Source organism: Spea bombifrons, chromosome 13 (assembly GCF_027358695.1).
Source record: "Spea bombifrons isolate aSpeBom1 chromosome 13, aSpeBom1.2.pri, whole genome shotgun sequence".
Lineage (NCBI taxonomy): Eukaryota > Metazoa > Chordata > Amphibia > Anura > Pelobatidae > Spea > Spea bombifrons.
The window spans coordinates 27,074,100-27,085,777 of NC_071099.1; the positions used below are offsets into that span (position 1 = coordinate 27,074,100).

Below are 11,678 nucleotides of genomic sequence, written 5' to 3' on the forward strand. Positions count from 1 at the left end.
TTAAAAATTAGAAAAACCTTTAATGGACTAAAAAAAAAAATAATAATAATAATTACATGATGTTTCATTTCATTTGTTTAAGTTGTTAAGATGTTTTTTTCCCAACATAGAAAACCAAATAGTCTTTCCATATAGTATTTTAAAAAATTGTTGTATAATACCACAATCAGTGCAATATTTAAGAAAACACACAGTATTTGCAAATTGGGTCAAAACATAACAGCTTTTTAGAATTTTCTTAAATTTATCTAGTATTAACTTTTTGTATTGTTCTGAGTATAGGCATCCCCTTGATAGTTGAAGCCATACATTTAATGGAATAAGTGTGTAAAATTATATATATATATTTATTTTTATTATTATTTTTTGGAGGGGTGCATATAATCAGGACAATACGGTAGCCACATTTTTTTGCTACCCAATATACCTCGTTTTCAGGAGGAATGCCCCCTTGACCACTTGATAATAAAAATGATGAGGATGAATAAAAAGATGTTGTCACCATAGCAACACAAGTAATGAACCAATCAGCAAGAAGGGTGACAAAGCCACTTACAATTTTGCACCACAATCAGCCTTACAGTTCTAGATCAATTTGGTTCTAGAGCTACAGATGTGGCCGCGACCAAGGAGTTAAATATTATGTATAGACACAAGAGCACAATTGCCGTCGAATCTGCACACCTTGTATTGTGTATTTTGTATCACAATTGCATGACCTCAACAGAAAAAAAAAATGGAAGCAGATGCGGAAACAATCCATACTTCATTAACAAGTCTATTTTTAAAAAAAGAAAAGAAAAGGTTTTTTAATAACAGAGGAGATTAGAGCCAGCACTGCTTCACCTATCCTCACCAGTGCTGCCGGGAAGAGAGAGGGGCGAGTGGCGGGCGGCCGGTGACGCTAGTCTAAGTTGGTGGGTGCCGTGGGATCACTATTCTCGCAGCAGGGAAAGGTTCCAGTCTCTAGGAGCTCTGCTCCGCTCCCTCTCCTTTTTGCTGGTGCCTACTGGAGATGTGAGGAGAGGGTGAGGAGAGGGTGAGGAGAGGAGGACTACTCCTAATCTGTGGAGAACAGGTCCCCTGCAGAGGGGAGAGGTGCCAGTCCACCTGTAACGTTGGGAAGTAGCGAAAGGTCGGGGAGGCTCTGTATGTGAGACTTCAGCTCTTTCCGTACTTGCGTCACCCGAGCTAGCTTCTGTTTGTATTCCTGGGAAGCGATACACACAAAAGAGGAGAAAGTTAAAATAATGAATTAGCTTGTTAGATTTATTAATCTGCGCATGCGCTTTGATGCAAGCTGATCCTTACTCATCCATAGAATTAGCATTACCAGAGGAAGCCAACCACTTTTGGAGAGACACAGCTAAAGGAGCCCTAATTCTGTCTTAAAGGGACAAACATCTCCTTGGCGGTGATATCCCTACCGTCAGCTCCAGCACTGGCTTGGGGAATGATGTGAGCCAGGATCTTTCCAGATGGCAATGCGAGTGCTTTCATGCCACTGATTGGCTGACTTAAGCAGCCAATCAGGGGCACAAATCGTAGGACCAAAAGTTTGGAACGTGGCGCAATCACTACAGCTGCCAAATGAGGACAAAAAGCTTCAACAAACCTTATCACACATCACACCTCACACACACACACACACACACACTACACCTCCCTATCCCAAACACTGCATTAACAAACACACACACACTACACCTCCCTATCCCAAACACTGCATTAACACACACACACACACACTACACCTCCCTATCCCAAACACTGCATTACTTCCCACACACCTGACACGCCATTAATCTCTCATATCTTATCTATAATGCCTCTTAACATATCTGCTTGGTTTTCCTGACTCAGACTTCAGTGCACCGCCGCACCCCCCCCCCCCAAAAGCTCAGCCTCGCTCGAGAACCCTTGACCTCTTCTTAAGAAAGAAAACAAAATATACAACATCTGGCGTTCTAATAACCTCCAAAAATTCCCCAAATTAATTTGGCTTCAGGAAATGATGAATTTCCCTATTAAAAAAAAAACTAAAAATCGACACCACCTTGGGAGGGGAGGACAGGAAGGGGTAAAGATTCCTGAACGGCAATGGCTAAGAATTAGGTCAAAAATAACCATTGCCTCGCCAGCGCAAATACACAAAATACGGGCTTAAACGCGAACAAGAGCGTATAGTTACTGCAATAACACGTAGATCCCATCTTATAGCGTGTGTAAGGGGTAGGGGTATGTAACTGGCACAATGTTTTAAAGGGAGTACTAGGCGCCTTCTCATCAGAAGATGATGTGTCCCCCTCCAAGTCCCTGAGGGACACATTCCATGTTTGATGAAATGACAAGGGGTGGGAAAGCGAGGACGGCGGAGCGAGGGAGAAAAAGTACAGCCGCTGTTACTAATCTGGGAAATATTAGAAGAATGGTACGGGAATAGATGGAAGCCTGCACTCCACTCAAACGCTGAAGACCATGAACACAAACGGTCACAGGGGGTGACAAAAGCTTTAACAATTACTCACTATAACCGATAACCAAATAATGCCTGTAGAGATCCACATCAAATGGTAGAAAAAAGTTAGGAGCCAAACCTAAAAATCTAGGAGCCAAGGCTACCCAAAGAAACCTTTGTCAAGCCGGTGTGAAATCTGCATATTTAGCAAATAAGAGTAGCAGTAATAAAGAGGTGGAACGTGAATATTGTATTGCTGGACAGCTAACGAGTTCTTTATAAGGCTCACCTCGTTACAAAGAGATTATTACGAGCCACATACCTGGCCCACTGCGGAAAGGCCTTGGGGGGTATTTGGGAGGGAGACGAATGGGTGAGGAAAAAGCTGATTTACTTGCTGGCTCCTCAATGGAACGAGAATGCGAAGCTGCCGGTGGATGTCGTATTAAAAATAACGCAGAGGCCACGTGGGTTTCATCCGCTGGCGCAACCTCCATGGGTCTCATCCAACCCACTCATGACACCTGGTCATGTGTGCGCTTGACATGTTGTTGCCAAGAAACTTTCTCCTACTACGAGGCTCCAACAGCCACGCCATCTGCTTCTCTCACAGGTTACGCTTATGGCTACAGAAGCAGAAACATCTGCGGTAACAAACTCGCCCTCCAACCTCACACATCATCGCATCAGAGCTTGGATAACACGAGACGTGGACGTCTCTCGGGGTTACAGCAGTCTGGCGATATTTGCATCCAGACAGACTGGACGCGAAGACCTGCCGCAGCGGTGAAGACATGTAGCTGGGCCATACCAAATCACGTGCGGGAGAGGGACGCCAAAGAATAACTCATCTTAAAAACATTTTCACAACAAAAATTGTGAACAAAAACAACTATAAACACATTTCATGCGTTCCCACCATAACTAGGTGCAATATTTGTACAACTCCTATCACTTTCAGAGAAACAAATGACTCACAATATGTCCAAAGTCCGCTAAGTTACTTTAAAAAAGCAGAAGATCCATGATACACCCTAAAATCTCTATCATAAGACGTAACCATAAATGACACAAACTAACCAGAAATCCTCACAGTGGCATCTGGCCCTAACACACGATCGGGGGTCACAGAGTGTGCCCCCCCCCAGATAAAGAGAATAAATAAAAACACGCACAATGGCTACTGTTACACATAAACCACCAATCACTCCTGCAGTTCCACATCTCGTAGAGACTTGTAGCTCTCCAGGGGCAGCTAAATTACGCCTTTGTCTGAGAATCATGGGAGTTGTAGCTGGAGAGCTGGTGCTGGGGTGGAATCTTTTGGGTTTCCCTGGGATTTATTTCCCCTATTTTTGATTTCTGCAGAAAATAATAGATACAAAAAAAAAGGCCTCAGAAGCCTGATTTTAGAGCAGCAGATGCGAGATAATAATTTTCATAATAATTCCAGCTGTTAACTTCAACCCCGCCATTAATTTTCCCACCATTGGCCATGTCAGGGAATGTCACATCTGTTCCTGTGGGAGCTGCTGAAGACACTTCCAGATGAGAACATTTCTTGGGGCGCAAACACGCTGCCAGCTCGGCTGACGTTGAGAACAGCTTGGATACATGTCAGCGGCCCGGCTCTTGTTATCTACCATCCCGGTGCACCCCACAGCTGCCAGGTCAGCTTTGATGTTCCTGGGCCAACAGGACGTGGTGTCCCACAGACCTACTGCACGCAGACCCAACACTTTTGCTTCTAATACACTTATTTGGTCCTTTATCAGGTTCGGTTGGTGGTGGACCTCTATCATAGTGGTTAGCCCACACAGGCCACTTGGCATCACCGCATATGCTAATGAGCGTGCTATGTGACATACAGGCCAATCATAACCAGGATTGACTAAGGAAAGAGTTCACAAAGTAACGGTTTTAGTTTTCCGATTGCTTTTTTTATCCGAGAGACTGCAATACATGCCCGTGACTTGGCACGGACACGCAGTATTACCTCTAGCTTCTTCTCCTTGTTGCTCAAGGCCTCCTTCTGAGACTGTGTATACTCCATCAGCATTCGCGCCAACTGCCTGCGATCGTCTAATTCAGCTGCCAGTCGCCCGTTGTACTCCGCCAGCAGTAAACAAGCCTCATCCACCGTCTTGGAAAGTCGCTCGGCGGCTTCTTTGTCTGAAAGGCGATGGAGAGGAATCCCTAATTAATTCACTGGCTGTACTCGACTTATCCCTTTAGGGTTCGTTGCAATATATATGCATCATCTAGACGGGGACAACGTACATAATTATATTTTGGAACACAAACTATGTACATTTGAGAAGTGTTCACAAAGGCAAATAAGTGTAGAGCAGCCATGTACGATGGTGAAAGGAGAGCACTATACCTCCTCTTAGATGTTCTCCACTTACCGGTGATCTTTTCCAGTAACGATACATCTTGGACTTCTTGCGGAAGGGATGCGATCTTCTGCCTTACGGCAGCGTCGCCTGATGCGGCATTTTCAAGATCTTGAAGAGCTTTGATGAGATCTTCGGTCTGTTTAAGATAAAAGAGATGGATATTGGGTGAGGTGTCAGCACAGTGGGCTTCTAGGGGGATGGCCTGGGTTCTCTTTGGAGTAGCGGCTACGGAAAGGGAGAGAACATGCAAAAATAAAAGCAATAATGAAAACCAGAAGTGGGACTCCACCACTGAGATGCTGTCCTGCAGAGCTAAGAATGGCTGCGGGATCTAAAGAGCCGTCAAGCCAAGGTGGGACAGCCAAGTTGGGCTGCACAATAGCGTGAGCTGCCAGATGGGTGCGTCGGAGGTCAGCACAGAAGAAGAGGATCGATGGAGCTGCGTGGTGCTCGGACCAGAATACATGCATTTCTACCTCTGCTTCTCAATCCAGCTCCTGACAGGGTGATTAATCATCCTATAATCGTCCCGGTGCCCACCACAAATCATCATTATCAGCGCACATACGCAGCTGCCTGCACCTGACAATGTGGAAAGCATCCCACGGAGATTTCCATCCATTCCCTTAACCATTTCACCGGCAGCGCTCTACATTAACACGGGAGACACTCGGGCCATGGAGGGGACATCGACCCCACAATTACAAAGCCAGCTAACATGGGGCTAGGGATTCCCGCTGGCCATCAACTAGACATTATATCACCGAAAAAATGTTCCATAATAAACACTCAGACAGGCAGCGCCGACACACAAACACTTCTTTCATCCTTAACTCCCTAACGTTTCTCTTTTATTTAGCCAATAGTCATAAAACGTAGTGATATGTAATGAACATTAAGCAGGGCTAACTCTCCACTGTGGTCCTTAATGCATCGTTGAGCTGACGAGCTTTGACCACGTCCCTGTCATGGCTCTTTCCAAAGCTTTGTGGGCTCCATCCATACACAACTTGTGAAACTCATTTCTCTTCTACACCTAACAGGTTAATTGGATTTTTCCTACTGATCAACAGGTACTTTTGATTCCTCCCCAGAGATAACCAGCTACATTCCCTGCAATGCCTCCTCAAAGGGCACCAAACACGACAAGACAACCATAGCTGCCCAGTACACACGTCAACTGCTGATGTAAAGCCACCTGAAGACGGACCAAGCCCACCTGAAGTTTTAACGCTCCTGGCCGCCCTGCTGGAGACCCTCTCGGACAAGCTTGCCAAGTTTCTACACTGTTCTGGCCAGTTTGCCGTCGACCCACGATGTTATTGGCAGTACATCTCTACGGCGTGGGTCATTAACGGTCACAAATGTTATTCTTCTACTCCTCTCGCGCCGGCTTGGCACAATGTAAACCAATTAGCGCTCTATGGGAAGTTAGGGACGCAGCCCCGCTGCGTGCGAAATAAAATGTAAAATATTATAATAAATCATAAAGTAATTCTGTCCTACCTCCAGCTAACAGCAGCGAGTACAGACCCCGGTAATTTTAGCTGCTTTGTAGGCTTAAAAAGAAGAAAAAAAATGGATTTAATCTCTAATTGAAAATTCCTGTATGGAGTCATTTAGGGCTCTGTCTAAGCCTTTTGTATTCAACCTCCTACAGCTGTTTAAATCTTTAGCTTTTTTTTTTTTATTTTTTTTACTGAAAATGTGAATATCGCTCATTTACCGCTGTCAGTGTATTATTCTATGATGTCTTCGCCCACGCTAGACAGCTGGAAATGTATATCAGGGACACGTTGGAGAGTGTCCTAATGTAATTCTGCTTACCTGATAAAGCTAGATATATGGTATATACAAAATGTAAACAGAATGAGTTTACATGAATTATTTAAATACTGAAGGGGGGGGGTGATTAGATTTTCCGAGGGTTCTTGCGTCTTAAAACCACTCTGGTGCTCCTGCTTCCTACAACTACGAGCAGCCGGTAGAACATCCGATTGGGGATTTTATATGTTTTATAGCGTTTTGTATCGAAGATCTCCGCCGGTTACAGGGACAGTTTAATGTCAACGAGCTTAAAAGAAAGCATAATAAAGCACTTTAATATGCAATCTTTAGAAGAGAAAACACTCGCTTGATGGTGCAGCTCCTCTTCCTCCACGATCTGAACATTCTCGCCACTGACTGGGTGCTTGAATCAGCCAATCAGCGGCAGGAAAGCGCTCTCTTTGATATCCATCAGTGCCTGCCCACGGCAGAGCGATCGGACCCCGTGTGGCATTCACCGAGCCAGCGGTAGAGCCGACGGGCAGAAAGTATATCACGGGTATGGAGATCTTTTTAACCCCATGGGGGGGGTTAGAGAAAGGAGCCAATGCATATGGGGGATTCTATACCCCCCCCCTCATCCATTTACAAAAGGGACCACACAGCTATCATGTGCCTCAATGCACAGGCAAGGGTTCTGCTGATGAACAGAAAAGGTAGAACCGTATAGCACAGAACAACATAATATATTAAACCGTAATATATTTAAGAAGTATTTCTCCTTTAAGCTAAAATGTTAAGATTCTTGATCTAGAATGCTGAGAAATCACGCCCAGGAGCTTATCACAAGGGACCAAGCCTGGCAAGCTTCTTCGGCAAGCTCTGAGCCGGCCATGCATAATGTATGGCTCAAGCTATAGAGCTACATCCGTCTCGCAAGCTTACCTAGAAAAATATTCATTTCCAATTTCCGCGTATGATAAAAAGGAGCCACAAATCTGCCTCTCTGGAAAAGCTGCGATAAAGGCTTTTTAATTTATATATATTTTTTTTTGCCAGGATTTATATATTACAGCGGTGACCTTATTTTAAAAAGCATGCTATGTTTATGTCACGAGGTTTATTCACAGAGGTGATTTGTGATGAGAACGATATTCCAACACACGCAGCAAATATGTGTTTCTCCTGGAAAAGGGGCCGATTTAACCCCGTAATGCAAAGCGTGGCCAGAAAGGTGAATCTCAGCACAACTCGTTAACGGATCATCCAAACATGAGGACGTAACCCCAATGGCGACAGGTATTTCTTCCAAGCTATAACTGTCTTATCAGTAAGGTTTTATACAGCGCTGAATTCACCTTTACCTATCGTTATGCATGTTTATGAGAAGTTATATAGGCAAGATGTGGCGTGACTAGGATATCGGTAGATAAGAGTGCCGTATTAGCTTGATTATAAGAGGACCTCTTATAAGCTTTGGATTGTAATATAGGATGACCCTACGCGGAATAAAAATCAAAACCACTGTTTTTGCTTTAGTTGCTCTCACTCTCATTCACTCGCTCATTCACTCGCTGTCCCAGAATATTGTGGATGGATTCTCGGAGAAAGAGAAGCTTTTCTGAAGCTCTTTATCTCAGTGAAACCCCGGATAATGGAGCTGGCACCGGGGAGAAGCAGAAGAAAAAGAAGAGGCCAGAAAAGAAGGAAAGGGAGACAGGGACACAGAAGTGGCCGCCAGTAGGTAGGGAGACAGAAAGTGTGTGAGCGTGAATGAGAGCATGAACGAGAAGCCCCTAGGCTTAGTCGGCTGTGCGGTGGTGCTGTAGATCTGAGGCCTGAATAAAAGGTAACCTAGATTAGAAAGACAAGGTCATATTTTTATTAAAAAAATACAACGTAGGTGGTTTCATTAAAAAACAACGGTGTGAGAGACTCTGGAGAGCGGTTTGGCCCTGAACATTTCAACGGCGCGTTTAGCCTGTTCAGTAATTGCCGATGAGCCCTGCCATCAGGGAAGAATGCATTGAGAGCATACATACGACCGCCTGCGCAGAACACCTGCCTGCGCCCTCCACAAAACCAGCGGCCTTTGTGATTAAAACACTATTTCACTCCGTAAGGGACGAGACAAGCAAAGCAGGAGAAAGGCTGGCAATGCTGTCCCTTTAAATAGATCGCGTTGGATCAGCAGCTTCTTTTATGGCAACACTTTGTGTGAATCAGTGACCTCTGCGACCTCTGTCTACATATAGAAGAAAAAGTCGTAAATCCCGAGATCTATAGCTATACAAACACACGAGACTCGGCGGAAATAAATACTTCACTTTTTGCTGATGAGACTCAGCGGTATTTTGCATTCGATTGCAAAATAATAATAATAATAATAAAAAAACCACAACTAAATATATTCCGCCTGTTTAAGACGACACATCTGTGACATATCGAGCCGCCGGGTTTATCTGCCGGCAGGACGCGGAGGCAGCGGGAGCGATCGGATGTAACAAGCCTCCTACACGACCCGACTGCTTTATCTCAATGTGAAATAACATCTCACATGACAAGCTGTCGGGACGGCTGTGCGCTCCGAGGAGGCCCTTCACAATGTTTACACAAACTGGAAATTAAACGTAGAATGCGCTGAACGGTCCAAAAACACATCACTTCGAAGGCTTACGCCTGCTCCGAGCGCTAATGTTCCTGCGTTAATGGGGGGGGATTATCTGGATCGCTTTCCTACTAAGGCAAAGGGGGATAAGCGTGAGTGATCACACCAACGTGATATATTTGTGTATATACACACACATCTGCACGCAAAATGACGATAAAAGCTATATTTCACGACCAGGAACAAAATAGGAGTATTTGCGGAGTTGGGTTAATGATTAAGGAACTATATCCTGCCCGCCTTGGATCCAATTGTTTATTCCGATCATTTTTGACTCCAGGACATGTTATAAATAGCGATCTGACTAATGCATAAAGAGAAGAAAACGAAGAAATAAAACTCACATGCTGTTTACTGTAAAATTTCCTATTTTGAGAAGGAGACGGGACAAAACCCAAAAATGTTTGACATTTGGAACAGCATAGATTGTAGAGATCGCTTTTCAAAGGGATGGTAAATCCGCAAACAGACAAATCCCCCTTGGGGACACTTGGAGATCTGTAAAAACTCACCAAAAGGGGTCCGGCCGTGGGGTCCCGCGGGGAGTAGCTGGCTGGGTAATCATCGTCTTCTTCTTGAACTTGCTGGAAAGTACGTTTTAATGTCGTCGTCTTCTCCTCGATCACTGCAACAGAAAGACCACGGTTACCATAACGGAGACGTTCCGGACACGGAAGGGTTAACCCGTGGGCATGCAGCACAATCGGGTGCCAAGCAAAATAGAACGCCGCTTGGCCATTGTGTCCGAGCGCCGCAGATATTTAAAGATAATTTTATGTGGGATTTATCTGAACTAATATAGAAGCAGCGTCTCATCGGTATGGACTGTGACCTCCGAGTCACCCGCTGCCACCGATCTACTGCCATATCTGAAAGCTTGTGATTAGCGACGGATCGCGCCCACGACATCGCCCGTCATGGCAGCTGTTACTCATTGCTGTGTGTGGGGGGTAATCCGGATGGCTAAATTAGGGAACAGCAGATCCAGATAGAGGAAACATAATTAAAGCGACAAGGCACCAGTTTAACTATTAATAAATTGGATTAGCATAAGGAACAGTTCCAAAATGGCATTGTTTATTGGTAATGGCCGTTTGGAGCCCGTTTGCACGGACTTCGTGGATTTTATTGCATGCATATCGGAGCCGGCATCCTTTAGTTACTGGAGTTAGAATATGAGACTTCCGACTCCTCCCTAGGCCGTCGCCACCGGAACAGGAAGCATTCATAGGTACACTTCCTGCACATGCTCAGTAGGGCTCCTGCAGAAATCAGTAATTGTAGCAGCAGCCATTACCGTGCATGCCACTCGCATCACTTTGTTCACTTAACCATTGGCGTTCCAACGGGGAAGTGACTTGTATACAGCAGGCACGCATGCACGGATTAGCATGCAGTCAAATGCACTGGAGCCCAGGCAAAATGGGCTTTAATACGTAAAAATACATAGGGGACTGGAGGGTCCCTTTAAACGCCGTGTGTCATATAGCAGCAGGGTGCGTGTAATCACACTCTTCTTTATGTCACTTGCTAATGTGGCAGCCTTGTTATGGCTCTGTGTCTGCAAGAAGCGTTCATTTTCTAAATGAAAGGAATACCTGGATCTAATAAGCAAATCTCATCAGGAAAGCCAGACATGGCCTTTGACCTCCACAGAAGTACCGAGACATCTTTGGCTTGTTCTAGATTGCTTCAAAACCTCAAACAGAATTTATTCCCGTCTTAGAAAATTATCTATTGTAATCATTACCCCCATCCATTGTTGGAGTTAATTGATCGTTTATTAGCAAAGGCCTTCTACAGGCAGATAAGAGCTCCATTCATGGTCTGTAACACTGTAGTAGCTCCTGCGCATGGCTGAGACACGATCACAGGGGGCAATGATGGATTCCCCCAGATCTCACAAGCTTGGCGAGGAGACCACCCCTGGTGGTGCCGTACCTGGGGGTTCCCTGGGGCTGTTATCTCCATCAATAGCCGATCGGAGCTGCTGGATGAAGTCGGCTGTGTAGACGCTGCGCTCCTGCCAGATGTGCAGCAACCTCTCCAGTGCCTTCCGGCAGCCATCCTCCGCCTCGCTGCAACAGGGTTAGAAGGGCGACGGGGTGAGGAGACGGCAACGTTTGGGGCAATCAGGAAAATAATAAGGAACATAGGTCAAGAAAAATGTCAAGGATCGCGAGAAGAACATGGAGAGGTACCATGCAAAAGCTTCCTAAGACATGATGTTGAATACAAACCCACATGGGGGCCAGGGCATGAATCTATGTAAGAGGCTAGTGCTGCGGGATAGGATGGCGCTATAAAAATCATTAATAATAAAGTGATATTTTATTTTGGAGCAATCCAATGCCGTGTATATAAAATATGCCGAACCATCTCTTGG

At 45.1% G+C, this 11,678-nt stretch overlaps 1 protein-coding gene across 1 annotated transcript in view; it reads right to left on the bottom strand.

Annotated features, from left to right (window-relative positions):
- Nucleotides 1-1,060: 1,060 nt before the first annotated feature.
- The window catches only part of RPRD1B (regulation of nuclear pre-mRNA domain containing 1B), a 20,052-nt gene continuing 9,434 nt past the window's right edge, over nt 1,061-11,678 (bottom strand). Inside the window, exons 3-7 of the mRNA XM_053453658.1 lie at nt 11,234-11,370; nt 9,805-9,917; nt 4,867-4,993; nt 4,455-4,630; nt 1,061-1,210 (exon numbers count right to left, since the gene is read on the bottom strand). Of these exons, the coding sequence (XP_053309633.1) occupies nt 1,061-1,210; nt 4,455-4,630; nt 4,867-4,993; nt 9,805-9,917; nt 11,234-11,370 (703 nt within the window). The remainder of the gene's footprint in view (nt 1,211-4,454; nt 4,631-4,866; nt 4,994-9,804; nt 9,918-11,233; nt 11,371-11,678) is intronic.